At 25.9% G+C, this 26328-nt stretch overlaps 13 protein-coding genes across 13 annotated transcripts; 8 read left to right on the forward strand and 5 right to left on the reverse strand. All coding sequences in view use genetic code 12, as the record gives it.

Annotated features, from left to right (window-relative positions):
* Positions 1-166: 166 nt before the first annotated feature.
* Positions 167-1585, forward strand: BFR1 (Bfr1p; the record flags this gene model as incomplete). Its single annotated transcript, XM_051762157.1, has 1 exon — positions 167-1585. The coding sequence occupies one exon, from the start codon at positions 167-169 to the stop codon at positions 1583-1585; it is 1419 nt and encodes a 472-aa protein (XP_051621291.1).
* Positions 1586-2098: 513 nt separating this feature from the next.
* KGF54_001754 (uncharacterized protein) lies at positions 2099-2950 on the reverse strand (the record flags this gene model as incomplete). Its single annotated transcript, XM_051762158.1, has 1 exon — positions 2099-2950. One exon carries the CDS (start codon positions 2948-2950, stop codon positions 2099-2101), a length of 852 nt encoding a protein of 283 aa, XP_051621292.1.
* Positions 2951-4098: 1148 nt separating this feature from the next.
* KGF54_001755 (putative methyltransferase) lies at positions 4099-5256 on the forward strand (the record flags this gene model as incomplete). Its single annotated transcript, XM_051762159.1, has 1 exon — positions 4099-5256. One exon carries the CDS (start codon positions 4099-4101, stop codon positions 5254-5256), a length of 1158 nt encoding a protein of 385 aa, XP_051621293.1.
* Positions 5257-5543: 287 nt separating this feature from the next.
* KGF54_001756 (uncharacterized protein) lies at positions 5544-6530 on the reverse strand (the record flags this gene model as incomplete). The annotated part of the gene is made up of 1 exon (XM_051762160.1): positions 5544-6530. One exon carries the CDS (start codon positions 6528-6530, stop codon positions 5544-5546), a length of 987 nt encoding a protein of 328 aa, XP_051621294.1.
* Positions 6531-7086: 556 nt separating this feature from the next.
* HOS3 (histone deacetylase) lies at positions 7087-9348 on the forward strand (the record flags this gene model as incomplete). Its single annotated transcript, XM_051762161.1, has 1 exon — positions 7087-9348. One exon carries the CDS (start codon positions 7087-7089, stop codon positions 9346-9348), a length of 2262 nt encoding a protein of 753 aa, XP_051621295.1.
* An 899-nt stretch (positions 9349-10247) lies between these two features.
* BEM3 (Bem3p) lies at positions 10248-14141 on the forward strand (the record flags this gene model as incomplete). The annotated part of the gene is made up of 1 exon (XM_051762162.1): positions 10248-14141. One exon carries the CDS (start codon positions 10248-10250, stop codon positions 14139-14141), a length of 3894 nt encoding a protein of 1297 aa, XP_051621296.1.
* A 188-nt stretch (positions 14142-14329) lies between these two features.
* On the reverse strand, positions 14330-15379 carry KGF54_001759 (transcription initiation factor IIA large subunit; the record flags this gene model as incomplete). The annotated part of the gene is made up of 1 exon (XM_051762163.1): positions 14330-15379. The coding sequence occupies one exon, from the start codon at positions 15377-15379 to the stop codon at positions 14330-14332; it is 1050 nt and encodes a 349-aa protein (XP_051621297.1).
* A 396-nt stretch (positions 15380-15775) lies between these two features.
* On the reverse strand, positions 15776-18448 carry FZO1 (mitofusin; the record flags this gene model as incomplete). Its single annotated transcript, XM_051762165.1, has 1 exon — positions 15776-18448. One exon carries the CDS (start codon positions 18446-18448, stop codon positions 15776-15778), a length of 2673 nt encoding a protein of 890 aa, XP_051621298.1.
* A 492-nt stretch (positions 18449-18940) lies between these two features.
* Positions 18941-19585, forward strand: KGF54_001761 (ureidoglycolate hydrolase; the record flags this gene model as incomplete). The annotated part of the gene is made up of 1 exon (XM_051762166.1): positions 18941-19585. One exon carries the CDS (start codon positions 18941-18943, stop codon positions 19583-19585), a length of 645 nt encoding a protein of 214 aa, XP_051621299.1.
* Positions 19586-19664: 79 nt separating this feature from the next.
* KGF54_001762 (uncharacterized protein) lies at positions 19665-20462 on the reverse strand (the record flags this gene model as incomplete). Its single annotated transcript, XM_051762167.1, has 1 exon — positions 19665-20462. One exon carries the CDS (start codon positions 20460-20462, stop codon positions 19665-19667), a length of 798 nt encoding a protein of 265 aa, XP_051621300.1.
* Positions 20463-20700: 238 nt separating this feature from the next.
* On the forward strand, positions 20701-23250 carry SEC15 (Rab GTPase-binding exocyst subunit; the record flags this gene model as incomplete). Its single annotated transcript, XM_051762168.1, has 1 exon — positions 20701-23250. One exon carries the CDS (start codon positions 20701-20703, stop codon positions 23248-23250), a length of 2550 nt encoding a protein of 849 aa, XP_051621301.1.
* A 471-nt stretch (positions 23251-23721) lies between these two features.
* On the forward strand, positions 23722-25167 carry STE24 (zinc metalloprotease; the record flags this gene model as incomplete). Its single annotated transcript, XM_051762169.1, has 2 exons — positions 23722-23739; positions 23800-25167. 2 exons carry the CDS (start codon positions 23722-23724, stop codon positions 25165-25167), a joined length of 1386 nt encoding a protein of 461 aa, XP_051621302.1.
* Positions 25168-25468: 301 nt separating this feature from the next.
* Positions 25469-26188, forward strand: EXM2 (Exm2p; the record flags this gene model as incomplete). The annotated part of the gene is made up of 1 exon (XM_051762170.1): positions 25469-26188. The coding sequence occupies one exon, from the start codon at positions 25469-25471 to the stop codon at positions 26186-26188; it is 720 nt and encodes a 239-aa protein (XP_051621303.1).
* Positions 26189-26328: the final 140 nt, after the last annotated feature.

Below are 26328 nucleotides of genomic sequence, written 5' to 3' on the forward strand. Positions count from 1 at the left end.
ACCTATTTTTTTTTTTTTTTTTTGATATTTTGATATTAGATTATTCAAGATATACATCATAATAGAATTAATAGAGATACAACTAATTAATACTATTTACTTTTTTTCAATTCATTTAAATATTATTACTTCCTGTCTGTTCCATTTGGTTAACCACTAAACAAAAATGTCCGCTGATTCTTCAACTGCTTCTAAATCAACTACCAACAATAATTCAACTCAAAGAAAATTTATTAAACGTCCTGATGATAAGGTTTTAAAACAAGAATTAGAATCATTAAAAAATGATATTAAAAAATTAGATTTACAAAATAATGAATTAAATGATCAAATTTCAAAACATCAAATTGATCAAAAAATAATGGATGAAAGAAATGAATTAACAAATCAATTAAAAGCATTAATTTCCAAACAGTCATCATCAAAAAATGAAAGAAATGCTATTAATGAACAAATTAAAACAATTGATAATTCAATGAAGAAAAAAATTGCTGAAATTCAACAACAAACTTCAAAAAATAATTTTAAATCAGTTGGAGAAATTGATCAAAGAATTTCAAATTTAGATCAATTAATTGATGCAGGAAATTTAAAATTAGCTGATGAAAGAAGATATGTTAAAGAAATGAGTTCATTAAGAAAATTAAAAAAAGATTTTGGTTCAATTGAAAAAATTCAATTATCAATTGATTCAGATAAACAAAAAATTTCAGATTTAAAAAAGAAAATTAGTGGAACTCAAAATAAAGAATTAAATACTCAATTTGATACTATCCAAAAGAAATTAGATGAAATTAATGAATCAAATAAAGTTATCATCACCAAAAGAAATAAATTATATGATCAAAGATCAGAAATTAAAAAACAAAAAGATTCAAAATATGATGAAATTAGAAAATTAAAATCTGAATTTGATGCAAAATTTGCCAACTTTAAAAAATTAATGGCTGAAGAAAAAACTAAAAGAGATGAAGAATATAAGTCAAAAATTCAAGAAGAAAAACAAGCAAAATTGAAAGCAATTGCTGAAAAGGAATTATCTGAAGCTTCTGTCCCAGCTTTTACTCAAGAAATTAATTCAATTCACAATTTATTATCTTACTTTGATCCTTCTTATGTTAAACCAGCTGCTAAAACTACTTCATCAACAAATGGTAAAGTCCCATCAACTACTAGAGCCGCAAGAACAGTTGAATTTCCAGAAGAATACGTAGTTGTTAAAAAGGAACAAGAAGATTTCTTTAGTGGATCAAAAAAGAAAGGTGGTAAATTCAATAAAAAATCATCATCAACTACAACTCCTCCAACTTCAAAATCAAAAAATTTCTCAGTTGCCCCAGATATTGTTGTTGCTTTAAGTGATTTAACTATCCCATTCCCATTAAAAGAAGATGATGTTCCACAAACAATCACCACCTTGAAAGAAACTTTATCAGCATTAGAAGAAAAACAAGAAGAACAAACTAAAGTAAATATTGAAAGAGCAAAAGCTAAAATTGCAAAATTAGAAGCTGAAGGTTTAAAAGATGATGATGAAGAAGAAGAAGAAGTTGAAGAAGATTCAGAAGTAGTTGAAGAAGCTTAAACTTTTAAAATTAAATAGACATTCGTAATTTTCGTGATTGGAATCCCCCCAAAATTTGTGATCAAAAAAATATAAATAAATTTGTAAAGTACATAGGTTGATAAAAAATAAATAAAATAATGATGTTATAAAAGTTTTGTAGAGAGAATTATATAAAAGTAGACGCATTTATTTTTCTAAAGTTTGAATAAAGTTTGAATCGAAGAAAAGATTAAAGAAATTGGATTTTTACAAATATCGATTTTTGAAACAACGATAAAAATATATATTGAAAATACTATAAATAAATTTTTTGAAATCACCAAGTAATGCTTTAAATAAAAATGAAACTATGCTAAAAAAGATGCTAAAATTTAAAATTGATAAAAAATGATAAAATGGAATAAATGAAAAAGATGCAGATAAAATATGTGAAACCAGCTAAAAACCCCATAACTGAATAATGAAAAAATGTCCAAAAAATGCCAAACCTTTTAAAGAAAAAAGTCAAAATGCCAAAAATTGCCAGAAAATTTAAATAAGCCCAGCTTGAGAAAGCCATAAAGCAGCCAAATAATTGCCAAATTCAACTTCCGCATTTGGATCTTCTTGAGCAGCAGAATCTTTGGTTTTAGCTTTGGCATCTGCATTAGCGTCTCTTTTTTGAGGTTCAAAAGGTCCATAAGTAGTCCAATGAGGTTTTGATTTACCAGAATCAGCATAATATTTAGCCCATTGTTTAGCAGGATTTTTGAATAAGTTTTTAGCATCTGCATTAGCGTCTCTTTTTTGAGGTTCAAAAGGTCCATAAGTTGTCCAATGAGGTTTTGATTTACCAGAATCAGCATAATATTTAGCCCATTGTTTAGCAGGATTTTTGAATAAGTTTTTAGCTTCAGCTTCAGCATTAGCATCTCTTTTTTGAGGTTCAAAAGGTCCATAAGTAGTCCAATGAGGTTTTGATTTACCAGAATCAGCATAATATTTAGCCCATTGTTTAGCAGGATTTTTAAATAAGTTTTTAGCATCTGCATTAGCGTCTCTTTTTTGAGGTTCAAAAGGTCCATAAGTTGTCCAATGAGGTTTTGATTTACCAGAATTAGCATAATATTTAGCCCATTGTTTAGCAGGATTTTTGAATAAGTTTTTAGCTTCAGCTTCAGCATCTCTTTTTTCATTATCTTGATAATCATTTTCTAAAACCCATAAGTCACCATTTTCATCAATAATTGAATCACCAACTTGAAATTGAGGTAATTGTTGTTCACCAGTAGATAAGGTTTCATCTGTTGGAGCAGAAACAGTTGAGTTTGAAATTGGAGTAATTGGAGCAGAAGCAACTAAAGAAGCGGCAATAGCAGTTAAAACAGTAATTGATAATCTCATTTTAATTAATAAATGAAAGTGTAGTTGATATTTGTTACTATTGTAGTAAAGTTTATGTGATAGTTGTTATTGATTATAAATTGAAAATAAATTTTAGTTGGAAATTCAAAGTTATATTTATATTAAATTTTTAACATGACTTGAAAGGAGCTGTTTTATGTTTATAAGCGATTTCATATGAAACTTGACTGTAGTCAAAAAAGAAATCAAATTATTTTTTTATTGTGTGGAGATTTAATTGTTGCAAAAAATATTTTCTTTTTTTTGTATGAACAAAAAGTCCTTTTGCAGCCAAATCGAGTAATTTATGCATACTAAATTTTTTTTTTACAGATTTATTTGAAACGTCCAGTTTAGCTGAACAATAATAATAGTTAGATTAGTTCGTTTTAAGTTTCTTTGTATTACAATTTTTCTTAATAATATTTCTTATATATCCGTAAATTTACTACAAATTTTTTTTTTAACTTTCTTCGAATCTGCAAAACATCAAGATTTTCGTTGATGACCATCAGTTACTACAGTAAGTAAATATTATAAACAAATTTAAACTTTAGCAATGCATTGGTTTAATATCACTACTTTTTAATTACCTTTTTTGATTTGGAAAGATAAATATTATAATTGAGTGATAAATCCAAACCAATATATCTGATAAATCTAGCTCGCCTCTCTCTTGTTATTTTCATCACTTGGGTAAATCAAGGAGTAGTTGCAGATACGCATAAGCAAAAGTTTAAAATTACTTTTTTTATATAGCCTACATCTCATTAATATTTACTTAAATTTTGGAGCCAATTAATAAAGACTTAGGATGTTTAATTTTATATTATTCCGAAGACGCGATTCTTCACAAATTCTTCAAAAGTTACATTAGTAAAAAGTTCATTGGAAAAATCACTTAAGCAGTAACTTTGGTGACAGGTTCACTAGTCGGAAAAATCTTGTAAAGCATTTTAAAAACTCAATTAATCGACTTGTTTCAGAATGAAGTGGTAGCATCTAAACAAAAAATCCTGAAAACACATTTGGTGCGTAAAATGTATTAGCGAAAAAAGTATTGATGATCTTCTCATAGTATGAAAAATAAAATTTAGTTATTAGCTGCAAAGTGAAAGTTACATCAATCCCATCCAACACTACAAATAATGGCTAAAAGAAAAGCAGATGACAAGCCTCAAATAGATGCATCAAAACATACAAAGAAACCAACGAAACAACAAACTCAAGCATCGATTTCAATATGTATACCGTCAACTGTAATATCAAATAAGAATGCATATAATTTAGAACAAAAGACTTTTATAGTATATCAAATTGCTAAAGCTTGTTTGATTTATAACGTACTGGAATTTATAGTGATCAAAGTACCTGAAACCAAAAAACAAGAAAATGGAGAAATTAAAGAAGAAATTAAAATTGGAAATAAAGTTGTATTTAATGAGGAATTAGATGCTGTACCAAAACAAAATAACAAAGATCAAAACAATAATAATGAAAATGATGATGGAATACTACTAGCAAGTTTATTACAATTTTTTATAACACCACCATACTTAGTCAAAACAATGTTTTCACCAAATTCAAACCCACAATTTAAAAATATATTACCAAAATTCAAATATGCATATAAATTACCTAAAATTACCAACTTACCATTCATGTCTAATAACGAAGTATATAAAAATTTCAAAGAAGGTATAATTATACCTCGAGAAACTCCTAAAATTAAAAATAAAAAAGGTGATAAAGTCAAATCTTCACATAAAATTAAAGTTAGTAAATATGTAAATATTGGAGAATCAGAACCATTGAAACTAGAAATAGATAGAGAAATTCCAATATATTCTAGAGTAACAGTTGATTTAAAGAATAAAAATATTATAAATCCCGAAAAAGCATATGGTATAACTGGTCATAAATCATCTTTTGGATATTATGTAAGAATAATAAATTCAAATCAATTTAATAAAATATTTACAAATTCACCAATTGAATCAGGTTATTCTAAAGCTGTATTTGTTAATTGTGATGATTATTTTAATAAAGTTGATAAGTCTACAGTGTTGAAAGATTTAACATCAGTGGATGAGGATTCAAATTTTGGAAAAGATGAAAAAATACTAATGATTTTAGGTAATTATAATACTATACAAGAAAGTTTCAATAATGACGAATCTAAACTTACAATTTTTCAAGGTATTGATCAAGTTCTGCAATTATTTGACTATAAATTAAATATCCCATTAGGTTGTAAAATTGAAGATTCTATAATGATATCATTGACTAAATTGTTGAGTGGTTGAAGATTTAAAAAGAAGATGATTTGAAAAATAAATACTACTTTACAGATTTGATTACAGATTTGATATTTAATTAGCATATATTCATAAAATTTGTCACTATATTTAGATCATAGAATATGTCGTATAAAGAATTGAATAACCAGTACCAACTCCAACATTAATTATATATTTCTTCGTGAAAATTTATCATCATCATTTTACCCTCGTTACTTCGCCATAAAATTTATTTCTTGACAGCAAAAAAACTCTGCTTTTACACTTTTATGAATGATTTCCAACATTGATTTTTAAATCAATTCAAATTTTTCATCAATTTGATCTTGAATTGAATCTTCGTATTGTGCCATTAATTTAAAATCTCTGTAAATATCAAAACAAAATAGCCGAATTATAGGATATGACGAGGCATATCTATCCTTTTTTAATCGTGCCAGAACTTTATAATTAGAATAATATTCTTTCAAACTTAAATATTCATCATCAGTTAATGGACTATCCAAATTGTCGTCACTTTGGCTGGTTAAATCGGTTACTTTATTTGAAGATTTTGATATATCAATATCATTGTCTTCATTTAATACTGTTGCCAAATTGAGACCATCTTCTTTGAATTCTGTACTATTAGTTCTTTCTGTCTCATTCTCTTTCATTGCTGTACTATTGGCATCGTTCGTTTCATTGTCTTCTGTACTTTTGGTTTCTATCGTTTCATTATCTTTAACTACTGTACTATTGGTTTCTTTCGTTTCGTTACTTAAGCTAGTGATACCAAAATAAACAAATCTACATAATATGAAAATGACAATAATAAAAATTGGAAATGACCAATAAGTAATAAAATTATGGAATCCAGTATAAATTTTTCTAATTCCAAAAAATTGTTTAAATAAAATTCTAATCCAATATGGAATTTGATCATTTAATTCAATCAGTTCAATATAATAATATTCTGACCAAGTAATATTTATTGATGAATTAGTTACTTTTTTAGATATTGTTGTAGTAATCAATTCTTCTGTTAATGGACAATTAATTGATTTATTATCAATTGCAGGTTCTAAGTCATTTTTGGTTGCCAAATTGTATAAATACTTAATTACAATTATAAATAAATTTAAAACAAAGTTAATAACTCCTTGAATAAATGATTTAAAACCAAATAAATTTAATATCCAAATTAATAAACCAATTGCAATTAAAATTCGAGTATAATTATAATCAATTGATTCATCTTTTTTTTGATATCTTTTATATTTATAATATTTACTTCCCATTATTATACATTTAGTTTTGATTTGTATGATTTAAATTTAAATCAAATTTTAGGCAACACAAATTAACGCGTATAATAAAACTCGTAAAACACTTTGTTCTTTTTTCTATTTGTTACATTATGATAAATTTATGATTTAAGCTTAACCCTTTCAAACAATAGCAACAATTGGACATAAAATCTTCAGTACAGGTCAGGTTGATTTGATCTAATTTGACAGAAATTTAGATCAATAGTTCATTTTTGTATTATTCTTGAAATATGAGATAATAATAAATTATTATTTATTTATTAATTAATATTATGTATAGAATTCTCGTAAATTTTGTTACACTTAATATTATTTTCTTATTTTCTTATTGAATCATTTCAAATACTTATTATAATTTTGACTCTTTAATTCTTGAAATATTCAGTTAATATTGATCTGGATTAACTTGCCCCACACTTACATATTCAAAAGATTAGTAGATTTATTCAACCAACAATTGAGTCCTGAAATCCTACCGCACTATTATCTTCATTAACATCTACATCATTAACTCAAATTCAATTTCATGCCTCGACGGGACAATTTTACAAATCATAAAAATGATAGTGAAGATTCATTAATAGAAGCATTTGAAACAACTTTAACAATAAAACCAACTAACACAGAATATGAAGATAATGATATATCTATAGATCATACAGTATTACCAAATAATTCAATACTTAATTATACAAGAATATCAACTGATCAAACTAGTATAATAGATATAAATGAATTAGAAGAAAATGAATTACAATCAGAACAAATCCCCAAATTTAAAACTAAAAGAAGGTATAGTTTATTACCTACAAGAACAACTTTTAAAAAAATAGGATCACCAGGATTTGAAGAACATCAAAGTATAGATTCAAAATTTGAAGAAATTTTAAAACCAAATATATTAATAGATGAAAAACTAGTCAAATATAATAATTCATTTAGTGATTTTATTGCATCAAATCCTCATATAAATAAAGAAAGTCCTCGTTTTGTCAATGATTCACAAAAGACACTAGTAATATTAAGTCCATATAGTTCTGAACATGCTTTTGGTCGTAAATGGGTAACTAAATCTTATTTATCAACTATATTTGAAAGACCACAACGATTATTAGCTAGTTGTATTGGTATTGCATCTGCTATAACAATGTATCCTTTTTATTATAAATTAATTAATTCAACAAAGAAAAGTTCAATATTTTCATCACATGTTCGTAAAATTCATGGTAAAAATTGGCCAAAAAAATTATTTGAATTATGTTTAGAAAGTTATGATAAATTAAATAATGATGAAATAGAAGTACCTGAAGATTGGAATACTGGTGATATATATTTAACTCCAAAAACCATAAATGCAATAGAAGGAGTTATAGGAACTATAGAAACAGCAGTTGATTGTTTATATAAACCACCTTCTAATAATTCATCATCAGCTGCACAAATTAATGGGACAACTCCAACAAAAAATCATGATCTAGCATTTGTAGTAATACGACCTCCTGGTCATCATAGTCATGCATGTTTACCAAGTGGATTTTGTTTATTAAATAATGTACAAATTGGAATTGAATATGCATTTGAAACTTATGGAGTTACTCATTGTGCTATATTAGATATTGATTTACATCATGGTGATGGAACACAAGATATATGTTGGGAAAGAGGTGGATTCACTGGTGATTATGGTCAACAAGAAGAAGATGAAATAATTGACCCAAATTTAAATCCAAGAGATGATTATGGTAAAAGATTCGCAACTTATCCAAAAGTTGGATATTTTTCATTACATGATATAAAATCTTATCCAACAGAATTAGGTTATGCAACAAAAGAAAATATTAAAAATGCATCAACTTGTATAATGGATCATGATTTAAATATTTGGAATATTCATTTACAAAATTGGAATAATGAAGAAGAATTTTATAAACATTATCAAACTAAATATGTTGCTATATTAAATAGAGCAAATCAATTTTTAAATAATTCCAAAAAACAATATGAAGAAGAATTTGAAGAATATTTACATCAATTAAATCAATATAATAAAAGACAATCACCAAGTAGTAGTAATTCCAAAAATTCAATTATTGAAAAACCAACCCCACCACCACCTTATAAACCCCTTATAATAATAAGTGCAGGATTTGATGCATCAGAATATGAAAATCCTCAAATGCAAAGACATGGAATAAATGTACCAACATCATTTTATTCAACTTTTACAAAAGATGTAGTTAAATTAGCTAAAATTCATACAATGGGAAAAGTTATATCATTTTTAGAAGGTGGTTATTCAGATGCTGCATTATCAACAGGTATTTTCTCACATCTTATAGGATTAAATAATGATGATAATATATTATGGAATCATTCATGGGGTTCAGAACAAGTTGTTAAAGAATTAATAAAAGGTTGTAAAAAAAATTGGATACCTTATAAAAATCCTAAATCAGATATAACAATATGGGCAAATGAAGTTATTAAATTAGGTAGATCAATGATGCCAAATGCTATATTACCAAAAAATTATATTTATAGAGATCAAACTAAAGATAAATTAAATTTAAATAAAGTTTTAAATAATGATAATAATAATAATAGTAAAGAAAATTTAACAAAACAAGATTCAAATAAACCTATTAACAAAATGGTTAAAGAAATTATGGATAGTGTTGGTGGAATTGGAATTATTGAAAGTCCAATAAAGAAAGAAAATGAAAATATTAATAATAATTCTAATGATAAAATTACAAGACATACAAGATCTTATTATAAAAAAGTTTAATAAAGAACTGATTATTATAGATATGAATTTGTGTACATAGTATATTACAGTATATAAATCACAGAAATGGACAGTTATAATATACACAAAAATTTGCATATTTAAAAATTTAGTAATTGGTTCACATTATAAGAAATCTTTCAGAGTTTAAAATGTAATAAAAATATAGTGGTTTAATATTTGACATATCTTATATCATTTTGGTTAGTTTCTTTTAATTCATATTAAGTTGAAACGGCTATTCTAGTGTTCTAATCTAATTTGTAGTACAATATAGTTATGATATTTTTGTTTCCTTATTTAGATAATAATATTTTATTATATATTTGAATGTATTACGTAAGCTCTGCTATTATTATTACTTAATAATTATGTAATTTAACTATACAATATTAGGTAAGTTTTTATGTAATTTTTAAATCTATTATAAAACACAAAAAGTCTTCAGATCAATATAAATAGTATCAGAATCTCAATTGAAAAATTATACAGTTCTGGATATAATTACAATTTGAAAAATTATGAATTGATGTAGAAGTAAAAGTAAAGTTTCCCTATAATGAATATTATAACTTTATTGACTCACTTAAGGTCTTGTTAATACAAAAAATTTCTATTTAATTGAAGAATTGTATGTGTGTATTTGAATTTTAAAATTAACTAATTTATTTTAATATAGAATATTTTGAATACAATACAATTTATTTTTTATATACACAAAATTTAACCACTCCAATTTATTTATTATTTTTTATTTTTACAACCAAATATTTTTTTAATTCATTATATAATCGAATATAATTAATCAATTAATTAATCATTCCATTTCAATACAGAATAAGATAATGCTAAGATAAAATTGAATATATTCGAAAAAATAGTATCATATTTAAATAAAAATGGATGAATTAATAAATGAAAATAAAGAGTTAAGAAAACTCATTAATCAACAAAATGATTTAATTTTAAATTTACAATCTCAAATTAAAATTTTATTAAAATCACATTTATCACCTACATCATCATCATCTTCAGCTAATAATAGTAATAATAACAATAACAATAAGAATAATACTAATACAACTAATAGAATTGATACAACCAATAATAAGGGTAATTTAAAATTATCTAATGATATATCCAAAAAGGATGAATTATTATCAACAAATTTATCTTCGTACTCAAGTAATTATAGTCCTCCATTACCGCCGATTTTACCATCGTCACCAACTAAAACACCTTTAGGTTTATCAATGTCATTATTTGGAGATGATGAAGAAGAAGAAGAAGAAGACCAAGATTTAAATAATTCTTCTACATCTAATTTAATAACTAATATAACTACACCAAAACCAAATATTTCAAATAATAGTCTTGTGGATGAATTAAAAATACCAACACCAAGTCAACAATTGCAAGAATTACAAAAGGAACAAAAGGAACAACAACAAAAACAAAATCAACAATTACAACAGCACTTGAAAAATTCTTCATCTATACAATCATTTTCATCCAATTCATCATCTTCAAATATTTTAAGTTCAAAACCTACCACTACTGCAAGTGATAATACAGTTACAAACTCACCACAAGACGTTCCAATGAGATCAGGAAGAAGATTAAATCAGCCAACTATAAATAATATCAACAGTAATTTCAACAAGGATATGGAAAAAGATTCAATAGATAATTCATCTATAAAGTCAGTTTCTTCGAAATCAACTTCTTTTTCAAATTTACCTACATCTATATCAAATACAAGTAATTTATCTTCAAGATATGGTGATCGAAAATTACAAAATTCTATGAATTCAGACAAACATTCAATTGATAATTCTACAGTGAATGAAGAAGCTGACAAAATGAAAGATGAAGAGGATCAAGCTAATAATACATCGATTGCGGATACATCTATTAATAAATCTGGATATACTTTAAATTCAATAAATTCAATAGATTCGTCTTCAAAAATTGATGATACTATTGAAAGTCAATTAAGTCAAATATCTGATGCTATTAAATCTCATACTGATTTATTATCTTCAACTTTATCAAATACAACTATATCAAACTCTAATAATAATGTTTTACCAAAAGCTCAAAATACAAGGATATATTCTCATGATAATAAAATTACAAGATCAACTTCAAATGCTGCATCAACTTATATGTCATCAAGAATCAAACCACCTACTAATGAACCACCACAAGTTACTCAATTACAATCATTATCCAAAAAACTTTCAAATACTTCACAACCATCACCTACACTTGATTTAGCACCACCAACATCATTAAAATTAGCATTTAGTGAGAAAAATGATTCAAAATCTAATGTTTCATCATATACTACTCCAACAAGTCAAGAAATTCCAACTTTTAGTAATTACTCAAATAATAAAGAATATGCAGTTACACCTGATGGTTTTAATGATAATACTAAATTTGATAATTTTGCTTCACCAAATTTAACTACTGATAATTATAATAATTTTAATTCTCCAATGTACAATTACCAAAATATCGCAACTTTCCAACAACCTAATAATCAAAATTATCAACTGGTGTCAAATCAATATCCACAACAACCATATCCAAACACACACCAAAATTATCAAAATTCAAATTCACAACAACCATATTATGATCAACCACCACCTAATCAACGTCTAGCACCACCTTATGACTTGAGTAACCAACCAAATCTAACTCCACAACAACTGAGCAAACAATTCAACAATCATCTGCAACAAAGTTTCTCAAGACCATCTTATCAAACACCAACATCGTCAACTAATAACATCAACAACACAAGTCCCCATACTCCAAGTGGTTCTAGTTTCAATGTATTACACACCCCAAAGACAGATATGGATGAATCATTGTTATTTATAAAACCTGATGAATTTCAAACGATATTTATAAAAGTCGTCAGTACAATACATGTCAACTCATCAAACATTCAACATAATTCATCATCATCCAAAAAATCTGAAGATCCAAAAATTACATTAACTATTAATGATAGAGAATCTAACAAGGAAATGTGGAGAATACGAAAGAACCTCTCTCAAATATTAACATTTGATTCAGAAATTAGACCAATTGTTGAATTTTTCGGGTTGGGTTCATTACCTGATAAACAAAGCTTTTTATCTACTACACCAAGTAAAATAGAAACAAGAAGATCAATATTACAAAATTATTTCAATTCAGTGTTTTTAATGCCGCATATTCCTCATATGGTATTATACAAAATTTGTTTATTTTTATCATTAGATTTTTTGAATCCCTTAGATGATTTTAAAAGTGGATCGAGGAAAGAAGGATTTTTGGTACGTCGTTACAAAGGGTTAGGAAATAGTTGGAAAATAAGATGGTGTCAAATAGAAAGTAACTACCTTGAAATATATCATCATCCAGGTGGTCAATTACAAGAATCAATCCAATTAACAAATGCGCAAATTGGTAGACAAGCATCAGATTCAGTTGCAGATGATAAAGGTTATAGACATGCTTTCTTAATAATGGAATCAACAAAATCAAAATTACATACAACACCAAGTAAACATTTTTTTTGTGCAGAAACCGATGAAGAAAGAGATGATTGGGTAACTGCATTAATTGAGTTTACGGAACCTTCACCATCTGCTGAATCATCTCCTCAAAAATCAAGAATTGAAGTTGATGAAATTCCAACTCCTGTTGAATATGATAAAAAGTTTTCTTATGATAATTATAGCACGAACAATAACAATAATACTAGCTTTAATCCAAATGCTTATGGCGATCAAGTATCTACGAAGACATCAACTTCAAATGAAGAACAATCTAAAAAATTGAAAAAAAGAAGTTATTTTTCATTTAGAGGTAGAACAAATTCGAATGCTGACGAATCTTTGCCTGGTGGACCACCACAATCTTCAGCACTGTATCAACAACAACAACAAAACCCTTCGAAATCACAAATTTTTGATAATAACAACCAATACAACAACCTGTACAATTACAACAACCAATCACTAAATAATTTACCCGCACCAAACTATAACAATGGATATAATTCATCAATACCACCAACAACTCAACCAGATACTTCAAACTCAATGCAACAATATTTAAATGACTTAGATTTAGGTAACGACATCACAAAATCAATATTTGGAAAAGAACTTGAATTAGCATATAATTTATCAAATCATGAATATATGGGTAAACGGATTCCATCAATTTGTTTCCGATGTTTAGATTATTTAAATAAAACAGGTGCAATTTTTGAAGAAGGTATATTTAGATTAAGTGGATCAGCATCAACTATACGACAACTCAAGGAAAATTTTAATACTTCATATGATTTAGATTTATTTTCTAGTTCATTAAAACCTGATATGCATACTGTTTCTGGATTATTTAAAACTTATTTAAGAGAATTACCAAATCCAATTTTAGGAGTTGATGTATATAATCAATTAAATCAAGCTATATTATCTAACAATTCAAAATCTAAAACATCAACTCATTTTAAAGAGATACTTAATAGTTCTCAAACATCACAAATAAATTATGATTTATCGTATTGCATTTTCAAGTTTTTGAAGAGTATAATGGCTGAAAACTCAATTAATAAAATGAATTTAAAAAATATATGTATTGTATTTGTCCCGACTTTGAATTTAAGTTTAGAAGTGTTGAGTTTAATTTTAATTGATTTTGAATATATTTTTGAGAATGGTTCAAACCCTGTACTGGATTCAAATAGAGAGGTTTTGGATTTACATATACCTACTTTTTAATTATGAGTTATGATTTTTTTAATTTTCTTTTTAATAAATATGTAATATTCAAGTCTATAATCTTGATAATCTCTTTCAACATAATTATTCTTATTCAAAATCATAGTCAGAGATACTATAATTAAAAAATCGTACTTTATTTCCATATCAACTTCTTTTTCAATTCTATACGTCATTACAAAATTAATCTACCACTCACATTCCCCAGTAGCTTTATGAAATACATAATCTTTCCCATCAATATTAGCTATACCTTCTTTTAGATTTGATTTCCATTTATTTTTAATTCTTTGAACTTTATCATATAAACATAACATAATTTGACCTTCTTGATCCCCATCATCATCTTCAGATTTATCACTTTCTAAATCATCATCTAAATCTGAATTTATATCATCTGAATCATTAAAAATATCACGATCTTCTTCTTCTTCTTCTTCTTCATCTATATCATTTTGAGAATCTGAATCATCTAATGTTCCATCTATTTGATATAATTTTTTATGTAGTTTTTTTTGTTTTGGTTCGGATTTTTGTAAATTTGATAAAAATTTTTGAGGATTATTTACATGTATTGACATTTCAAAAGTTCCATCATTTTGATTTATTTTAGGTAATGCTAATTCTTCAGTTGTTGTTGTTGTTGTTGGTATTGTAGAATTGTGATTGTTGTTGTGAGTGTTACCGTTAGATGATGATATTGGTGGTAATTCTAGTCCAAGATTATTATTATAGCTCAATGGATCAAATTCTGATTTATCATTTAAATTTAAACTTGTTTCTTCTAATTTCACACTTGGTTCTTCATTATTACTTTCTTGCTTTATGGTAGTTGATTCAATATTTGTGATAGGTTCTTCTTTAGGTTCTAGTTGTTGTTGTTGTTGTTGTTGTTGTTGTTGTTGTTGTTGTTGTTGTTGTTGTTGTTGTTGTTGTTGTTGTTGTTGTTGTTGTTGTTGTTGTTGTTGTTGTTGTTGTTGTTGTTGTTGTTGTTGTTGTTGTTGTTGTTGTTGTTGTTGTTGTTGTTCTGATTGTAATTGTTCAGGTTCTTCATCATCATTATTAAAATCCCAAGAAAATTTACAAACTTTAGATTGAGTTAATTTTTCACACCATATTTTTCTTAATTCTAATAATGTCAGTTCATCAATACCCATATTTTCAAAATCTTGTCTTGAATCTTGTATAACATCTTCTACTATTGTTTCATATAGTTTACTTGCTTCTATATTTGACATGTTTTTAGGATTGTGTGTATGTGGAAATTGATGTGGCTATTAATTTTGAGTAATTTTTTGGTCGATTGGCAATTTTTTGATGGTCTGATTGTATCTTTTGATAATGACTTGATATATGCAATAATTGGGTATAAATTGATGATAATGATGATGATTGATTGACAAATTTGCAATGCCTTTTTAAATTGTATAAGATAAGTTATAAAAAGTGGTCAATTTATTTTGTTTTTTCTTAATTACAAATAATATTTATAGGTCGTGCACATTTGCTCAAAAAAGTACTTGAAATGTATACCGTTAATATAAAATTATTTTTATATCTATAAAAATTGGATGAAAAACATATATACATAATTAGAAAAAAAAACTACTGACACTATATACAATGACGTAGACCTAGTCAACGTAATTAACACTTTCCAAATCAATTTCCTTAAGAACTTTTTGTTGAAAATTTATCTTATTTCTTAATTGTTTAAAAAATCCAGAACTTAATTCAGCATCTTTTATATAAGACTCTAATTTTTCTTTCTGAATTAATTTTTTATCTATACTAGTTTGAAAATTATTCATAACTTGTCTTGCTGGATAATTTAATACTTGTCTACATTCACTTGATAATCTAGTAGAATTGTTGTGAATATAATTTATATCTTGAATTTGTTTTTTAATTTTTTTGGCTTGATTTCGAGGTAATGCATTAGGAATATCTGTTATTAAGTAGTAGATTGTAAATCCTGACAATCCAATCAATATGGGGATTGCAACTCGTTTGATCATTGTTGGAGTTACGTAATGACTGAAATGATATAATCTATTAATTAATGCACCAGTAGTTAAGATTTTACCAGATGAATAAATTGTATGTAATGTTAATTGAGTAGGTAATTGATTTTTCAAAGCTAATGCATTTGATGGAATGTTTGTAATAACCGAAATTGGGTTGAAAAAATTTATTTGATTTTTTGTAGAATTTACATATTTTTCAGGTAATCCAACAAAAACCAAAAATAATTCAATTGAAGGATCGAAAAAATCTGAAATTTCTAATGAATCTTCAATGTTTTTACCAATATCATCTTTTACTCTTGTGAACATTAATTCCGAATTGAATTTTTTATCATCTAAAAATTCTTCATTTAAAGTATTTTTACCAAATTTTATAATTTCTTCAACTTTAGAAACCGTTATTGATTTAGCCATTTCTTCACATTTTAAAACTGCATCACATACAACATCCATCATTGCTAATTGTGATTCTTTTGCGTATTCAAACAAATATTGTAATCCTTCATATTGTACAACTGGTTTATCACCTAAATTATTCATAACTTCATTAATTTCTTTGTTAGTGTCATTATACACCCCGGTACATGTACTTTCAATCAAAGCATTAATTGTGTCTGAAATTCTATGAGATTTGTAAACGATTTCATTAACTTTTGGTGCAACTTGATTATTTAATTCTTGTAATTTGTCCTTTTTTTCATTGTCGTATATCTTTTCATTTATATTTGAGAGTGTTTGTAGATCTTGTAAAAAATTTAATAAATAACTTTTTGCTGGTAATAATTTTGATATTGATCTTTTCTCCAATATAAATTTCCTTAATGATGCTTCAAGTAAATCAAAATCAGGATGATTATTGTCATTGCCATTGTCATTATTATTATTATTGTCATTGTCATCCCCATCATCGCCTCCATCTCCGTCGCCGCCTTTACCTACTTCATTCGAACTAACGAAATGAATAAACTCCTTTGCATTCTTATATGTGTCTGGTGATAAATTTTTAATTTGATCTAAAATTCTCTTTTTACATTTTTCTTTATCCTTGATATTATCAAATTTATTGACAACAATAAATACATATCTTTTTTCATTAGCAGCAGCAGCAATAAATTCTTTTGCTGATAAAGTAAAATGATTTTCAGCACTTACAACAAATATAACTAAATCAATTTCTTCTTGACGTGAAAATACTTGAGTAGTTTGATAAGAATCCATATTTAATCCTGGGGCATCGATTAATTTTATATCAATTACTCCATTATGTAAAAGACTTTCATGAAATGATCTATGATCTAATACATAAACTTTTAATAATTTATATCTATCACAATCATAAACAAGATTTTCCAAGTTTTTTAATGAATGTATTTCATATGTTGATTCATCATGAATTTTATATTCTTTTTCAATTGGGATAGCATGAACTTCTTCTAAACCATTGTTTCCAGAACTTGCATCTATAACTTCACAAAATACTGAAGTACAAGGTTGTTGATCTTCAGGTAATAATTTTCTTCTTAATAAAGCATTACAAAATGTAGATTTACCAGCATTCAAATCACCAGTAACAAATACTTTTGAAGAAGTATCATCAACTCTATCTTGTAAATTTAAAAGGTATTTAATTTGATTATTTAATTTTTTTTCCAATAAACTTGCTATTGATTTTTTATCTAAATTTGCAACTAAATTATCATCATTATGTCCACCTTTAATATTGATTTTTAAAATTTTAAATTCTGGTAATTCTTTTACAATTTCATCTTCTTCTTTAATTTTTTGTTTTGTTAATTGTTTTATACTACTATTTTGTCTAACCAATGCTAAATGAGCTTTTGCACTATTCAACAAGATTTTTTGATCATCTTCAATTTCCGTGGGGTAAAATATAGGTCTTTGCTTATTTTCTTTAATAATTTCATTAATTAATTCAATTGTTTGATTTATTGACCTATCTAATGATATTCTATTTTCATTATAATGTAGTTGTTGTAATGATGCATTAACATGTTTTCTATTCTTTGCTGCTAATTGTCTTTTCATATCTTCAGTTTGACTAGAACTACCTTCTTCTCCTTCAAATAATGTAGACCCATCATTAGTTAAATGACTTTCTCCTGGTACATACATTAAATGTGATGGATTTATATTGGCTTGTGATAAAGTTTCACCAATTAATGTTTCAATATCTTCATCATCAGTTAGACTATTATTATTATCATTTTTGTCAGATTTATCTTTTAGGTTTTTACCTTCAAGAAATGGAAAATCTCCCATATTTGATATATTTTATATGATTTTATATGATGCAAAAAAGTTATTAAGTATTAATAAAGAATGATAATCTATTAATCAGATGATGCTATTATGAACTTGATTATGCGTTGTATTATATTATATTAAATAAAAATAAAATTTAAGTGGCAATTTAAGTTACTTTATGGTTGGTTGTTATTCAATTTGTTTATTCGCTAAGTATATAGATTTCTATACATACAAATAAAATATTGTGTAATTAGAATTTTAAATTGGAATGATCTTAGTAATGTTTTATATACAGTATACATCACGTGCTTTACAAATCTACGGAGAATAATTTCCATGATCACATGATCTAATAATTTATATTGAAATTATTTATTAACAAATTCGGATTAATCCATTTTATTATTAATATTTTGACATCATATAGATATTAAATAAGTATATAAAAGAAATGATATAAACTTCAATTTGTTACATCAACATCTACTCTTTTTTTCACAATCAATGGTGCTTAAAACATTTCAACTAGATAAAAAACAATTCATAAAAGCAGAACCATTAACACCAGAATCATTTTCAAATTATGGTGGAGTTATAAGTGCTGATCATCAAATCAATAAATTGAATGATAAATCAAATGCAAATTATGGTACTGCAATAAAAGTTCATAAAGTAGCTCCAATAATAAATAATTATTATAATTCAAAATCTGGTAAAAAGGAAACTGCAAATTGGAATATTTTTAGATGTAAAGCTCCTAAACATCTTATAAAACATGGTGGATTAAAATCAATTTATTTATCAAAAGTATTAGAAAGACATCCATATACTACTCAAACATTTATACCAATGGGTCAAGATCTAAACAAGTTATCATATTTGGTAATAGTTGCCAATACCGATGAATCAACAACTGAAAAATTACCAAACCCTCATGAAATAAAAGCATTTTTATGTAAAGGAAATCAATCTATAACTTATGGACCAGGAATATGGCATGCACCAATGGTTGTTATTGATGAAAATATACCATATTTGGATTTTGCTGTTTTGATTCATGAAAATGGAGTAGTTGATGAAGATTGTCAAGAATGTTATTTTGATCCTGGTTTTAATATTGAATATCAATTAGATTTTACAAAATTATAGATCAATTTATAGGATTGAGTTTTCAAAAATTCATAATAAGTCGTAAGTCATGTTCTATTTTTCGTCATATATGTAGGTCTCAAATATAAGCTTCTATATCTTTGATTACTTCATTTGCATATTTATCTTTCTCAGCAGGGGATAAATGTTTAGCATGCTCCTTAGCTTCATTTAACTTAACTAATAATTCATCAAGCGATTTTTCTTCCTTGACTTCATTTTCTGTTTCTTCAGAATTTGTTTTTTTAATTAATTCCATGTATCGCCATTCATGACACTCTATCAATTCAACAATTCTATCTTTACCTTGACTCTCTTTATATTCATTTTTACCTTGTTTATCAAAATCTATAAATTCGAATCCATGTTCAATAAATATATCTTCAATTTCATCAAAATAACGTTTATCCCATCCATTTGAACCTTTTGGTGTTGTTGCAACTACAGCTAATAAATTATCTTCATTGGATAACGTTTTCACTCTATGAACTACATTCAATAATTCATCTGCATATTCTAAACTATCATCTTTTATATTTATTGTGAATATTATACCATCTAAACTTTCTACTAAACTCTCCATTTCTGGACTGAAAAACTCATTACACCATTTCTTCAATGCGTTGATTTTATCATCTTCTGAAAATATTGGAGTTCTTTTGCTTGGAATTTCATCTATGAATATATCTACATTCAGGGTATAATATTTCGTTGTGATTTTAGTCTTATGAATCAATCCACTATGTGAATCTGTTGAATTGTGCTCCCGTGTTTCTGAGATTTTGTCATCTTTAATACCTTGAATTAATTTACTAATTCTTAATTTACCGCTATTTGGTGGTCCAACTATCAATATGAAATTTGAATCCATCAGCATTACACCTTTGTAAAATTATTGTATGAAATAAAAGTCCTTCAATATTATTAATTGAATGTTGTACATTTAAATAGAATTGAAATTATAATTGATATTTGACGCAAAATCAAAATCATAATCAAAATTGAAAATGGTACAAGTAAATTTATTTTATTTTATTCGAGAACATAATATTATAATCACTAACACATAACCCATATCAACCAACTCAATTATTGAATCCAATTGAGATATTCAAATGGCGCCATCTACCGCTATAGAGTCAAATAATAATTCAAATGGACAAGTTCATCAAAATGGTGTTAAATCAACCACAAAATCAATCAAACCAAATTCTACAGTAGACAGTATGCAACTCGAGAATTTACTACTAAGAGATGAAGAAATTTTCCAAACATCTTTAAATTCAGATGATTATTTAGATACATTAGCTCCCATTATCAAAAATGCTGTGAAATCAAATGGATTGTCAGATCTAATTTTAAAATTAAATGATATTGTTAAATCAAAAGATGAAGAATTAAATTTACAATCAATGGAATCAATGGATGAAATTAATCTTTGTATGAGTCACATATCAAATATTCACAAGGATGCAGAAGATTTAAGGAACCACCTAGGTTTAGTTAATCAAACTTTCAATAAATCATCTATCGAATTAATGTCAAGAAAAAAAAACTACATCAAGTACAAAGATGTATGTAATAGAATAAATGAATCTCAAGTCGTGTTGAATGAATGTATTCAAGTATTGGAATTAATGAATAGAATACTAGATCTTATAAAACAAACGAAATATTTCCTGGCTTTAAAATTAATTGATGAAATGATTAATATTCATATTCAAAAAGTTAATGAATTCAGTTTTGCTAAAAAGATTATAAATTCTATACCGCATTTGACGAAAATGGTAAAAGATGATGCATTTGAAAATTTAACTAAATGGCTATCGTTAAATCTAGAAAGAAAATTGCAAACTGTAGGAGATATTTTATACGAAAATTTATATGATTTACAAGAAAATTGGAGTCAAAGAAAAAGTGGAAATTTAACTTATTTACCTTACAAATTGAATTCACCAGTTGAACTAAGTTTAAGAGATCCTGATTCAAATTATCAAATTTTTGAAGATGAAACTTTAAAAATTCCATTAAATAGTGTTTATGATGCTATATTAGTTTATCGTACATTAAATGAATTAGATACTTTAAAATCAGTTTACAACAAAGAATTTATGAAGAAATATACTAGAATCATATACCCCATAACATCAGCATCAGCAAACATTAAAAACATAACGTTTACTAAAGAAGAATTAGATGATTACCTTAAAAAGATAAGTGCATTTTTTGTAATGGATAAACAATTAAATTTATTAACTAAATTTCAATTACGTTCAAATACTCAATCTGATGAATTATGGATTTCATATGTGTCTAAATTAAAACCAATTCTTGTATACAACCTAAAACAAAATGATTTTTATGATTTAGATGATTTAAGTGATTTTAAAAATTTAATTGGTGATTTTTTACAAATTATGGATTCAAATGAATATGATGTAACTGATTTATATGAGATAATGATGATGATGTTTAAAGATCATTTTGCTCCCTTGTTGGTGCAAGATACGAGAAAGAATTATTTAGCATCAATGCAAAAAGAATACACAACTTTAACAGTTGATCAAAGAACTTATGAAGCTATAATGAAAGTTATATTTTATAGACAAGATGATCCTTTTGCTCCCAAGAATATCAAAAAGTTCCCAGTTAATTTCCCATTTAGTGAAGATTATGTTGCATTTTGTAAGTACCTAAGAAAGATTATAAGTTCATGTATAAAATTCATTGGAGCCTATTACAATTATGAAATTAATGAAATAAATAATATTATAGTTTATGATGTTATTGAAAATTTCTTGAGTTATAAAAAGGGGTTTGGTATAGCATGGGAGATTGAAGATTTTATTCAAAAGAATTCAAATAACCAAGAAGTCATATCACAAAGTTTTGTAAATTTACAGTATTACTTATCAAGTCTATACGAAGTAGGTCCATTAATCAATTTGAAATTAAGACGAAATACAGGTATGGGAATTCATAATATAGATCATAACAATACTTTCACATTAAAAGCAGTAGAATCATTTATAAAACTAAAGAAATTTTCAGAAGATATGGTTTATAATATGGTAGATAATAAAATAAAAGAATTATTGGAATTAGTAGAATATGATGATTACTTACCAACTATAAAAACAAGAGAAGCCAATTTCGCCATAAAAGATTTTGCAATGTTTTTAGAAAATTTATTCACTTCAATTTTTCAAAATTTACCATCACAATTAAGAACTTTAGGATTATTCAGAACTTATGATTTTGTTTCACAATATTTTTTAAATTTATTAAAAGAAGCTAGAACTTACAACACAATATTTATTGAAAATTTCGATTTAGATATAAAATATTTAGAACAATCAATGCAAAAGTTAAGTCAAAATGATTTAGAAACTAGCGAGGATGACACTTCAGGAAATGTTGCAATAGAATCCACATTTTCAGAATTAAGACAAAGTATAAACTTACTCAAAAATTCAAATCAATATGATGATTTCTTACAGAACAACCTGTTCAGAGTTAGACAATTTCCTGCACTTAAATTTGAAGATGGAAAATTACTCATAAGTAAAATGAAAGGTACAAGAATTTTAAGTGCTGGCAATGGATTTCATCAGAATGATAATGGGAATGGTTTAGATTTTAATAGAAGAAATGGAATGAATTGAATGAAATTAAAATATATAATAATTTATAATTTCAAAATCTACTTTAGCTCTCATGGTGATCTTTGTTTTATTCTTCCTTCTCAATTTTTGTAAAATGTTTTGAAGTAAGTTAAGTCTTGTGCATATATTTTAAATTCAATTGTCTCAAAAAAAAAAAAGAGCCGCACGTCAAGTTCTATTAATGATACGTATCAAATTTTTACACAAGTAATAAATACTGGTTCATTAACTATGAGTTTACTAGACAATAAGTCTTATCTAGTAAATGGTATTTGAGCCTTTACTTATCTATAAACAAATTTAATCTAAAATCGAAAAATAAACTCAAGTCAGTTTAAAACCATTTTATCGTGTGGCAATAGATTAAACTATAAAGATTCTATTATTTGAAAGAGAGAGAATAATATTTTGAAAAATTTAATTTTATATTTTCTTTATACAACTTTTAATTCAAACAACTCATTATTTAATATGATATCAATTATTGATGTATGTAAAATTTAAATAGTCAATTTACTCCCTGAATAATTTGCTAACTTGTCATAATAGTCATTGTCAATTTTTGATAATCCAAATATTAATTGGAAATTAGTTATAGTTGGTTTTACAATAGGTCAATATTTATTTGAATCATATTTAGATTATAGACAATATAAAGTATTAAATAATAAATCACCACCACCATCAATAAAAGCAGAAGTTAATCAAGAAACTTTTGATAAATCTCAAAAATATTCAAGATCAAAAGCTAAATTTTCATTTTTTAATTCAACTTTTGATTTATTTCAAAATTTAGCAGTTATTAAATATGATTTATTACCTAAATTATGGAATTGGAGTGGAGTAGCTATGTCATCTGTTTCTTGGATATTACCTAAGTTTATGGGTGGTGTTATCACTCAATCTATTATTTTTATTTTTTCATCTCAAATTTTGAGTACAATTGTTAGTTTACCAATAAGTTATTATAGTCATTTTGTATTGGAAGAAAAATATGGATTTAATAAACAAACTATTGGATTGTGGCTTACTGATAAAGTAAAAGGACTTGGTCTTTCAATTGTATTAGGGTCACCTGTTATAGCTGGTGTTTTAAAAATTATTGATTATTATGGTGATTCATTTATTTTCTATTTAATGGGGTTCATATTAGTTATAAATTTAATTGCAATGACTATTATACCAACTTTAATTATGCCACTTTTTAACAAATTTACACCATTAGAAGAAGGCGAGTTAAAAACAGCTATAGAAAATTTAGCATCGAAACAAAAATTCCCATTAACTAAATTACAAGTTATTGATGGATCAAAACGTTCATCACATTCAAATGCTTATTTTACTGGATTACCATGGAGTAAACAAATTGTTTTATTTGATACATTAATTGAACATAATTCAACTGATGAGACTGTTGCTGTATTAGCTCATGAAATTGGTCATTGGAGATTAAATCATATTCCAAGAATGTTAATTATGGGACAACTTCATTTATTTATAATTTTCACATTATTTTCAGCATTTGTACATAACAAGTCATTATATAATTCATTTGGTTTTTATAATCAACAACCAATCTTGATTGGATTTACATTATTTGGAGACATTTTAAAACCATTAGAATGTATATTAAATTTCACTCAAAATTTAATGTCAAGAAAACATGAATATGATGCAGATAAATATGCTTTTGATTGTGGATACGCCGAAGAATTAGCAAGATCACTTATAAAATTATCAAATGAAAACTTATCTAGTATGAATGCTGATTGGTTATACTCTGCTTATCACCACAGTCATCCTATTTTACCTGAAAGATTAAGTGCTCTAGGTTATGTTTCAAAGGAAAAAATTAGTAAAGATGAACCAAAAAAGGAAGATGTTGTTGTTGAAGAAAAATTAGAAAAACAAGAATAAGTTTGTATGTATATTCCTGAATGAAAATAAGTGAGTTTTTGCAACGCTTCTTTGATATCTTATGTTTAAATTGAATCATTTCTCTTGTTGTCTTCATTCAGTAGCTTAATAGTGTAGATTAGAAGCTATAAAACCTATCACGGAATTGAAGGTCTAGATTTTGCAGCCATAACTAAAAGAAACTAAATTTGTTTTCAATGTGCGATAAATTTGTTACAAATGATATTTAATATTTTTCGTAATATTTACATGAAACAATACCAATTATCAATATATAACAAACCATCACACAACTACAAAAATGGCAGAGGAACAAAGAAGGCAGATAGAGCAATTAATGGGGAAGCAATCACTGATACGGCATTATCGAGATCCTGATATGACTTCCCTTCAAACTTGTAAAGCATATATAGTAGGAATTTGTCCACATGATTTATTTATAGGAACTAAATCAGATTTAGGAAAATGTCCTAATTTACATTTACAAAAACATAAATTAGAATACGAGTACAAGACCAAGACATTGAATGAAAAATATCCCGAAATGGAGTATCAATATTTTCAAATTTTACAAAAATACGTTAGTGATTTAGATAGAACTATATCCATTGCTCAAAAAAGATTAGAACATACACCAGAAGAAAAAAACAAAATATCTGAGGTAACAAATAAACTAGACAATCTAGATATAGAAATAGGTTTAATGATTCAAGAATTACAATACCTTATCAAAAGCACCACTTCAGAAACAGATCAAAATTTAAAAATTATCAAGCTTTCTATAAATTTAGATTCAAAATTTAAAGAAAGAGAAGAAGCAAGTAAAAAAGCAAGATTTATTTTTGAAAATATTGGTCAAACTTCTCAACAAAAATTACAAGTTTGTGAAGGTTGTGGAGCTTATTTATCAAGATTAGATAATGATAGAAGATTAGCTGATCATTTCGTTGGTAAAATTCATTTAGGGTACGTTCAATTAAGACAAGCTTATGATGAAATTAAAGGTAATTATCACAGATAGTTCGAGTAGATTTAAATAGAGCTAATAAATGAATTGTTATGATAATGAAAATCTCTGTGGTGCATGAGGCGGTCCATCTACCTTTTTTTCGTCCGCTATCAAACTTTTTTACTTTTTTAAGAAATTATTTTATTTCAACC

Source organism: Candida jiufengensis (genome assembly GCF_024610255.1).
Source record: "Candida jiufengensis strain CBS 10846 chromosome Unknown scaffold5, whole genome shotgun sequence".
Lineage (NCBI taxonomy): Eukaryota > Fungi > Ascomycota > Pichiomycetes > Serinales > Debaryomycetaceae > Lodderomyces > Lodderomyces jiufengensis.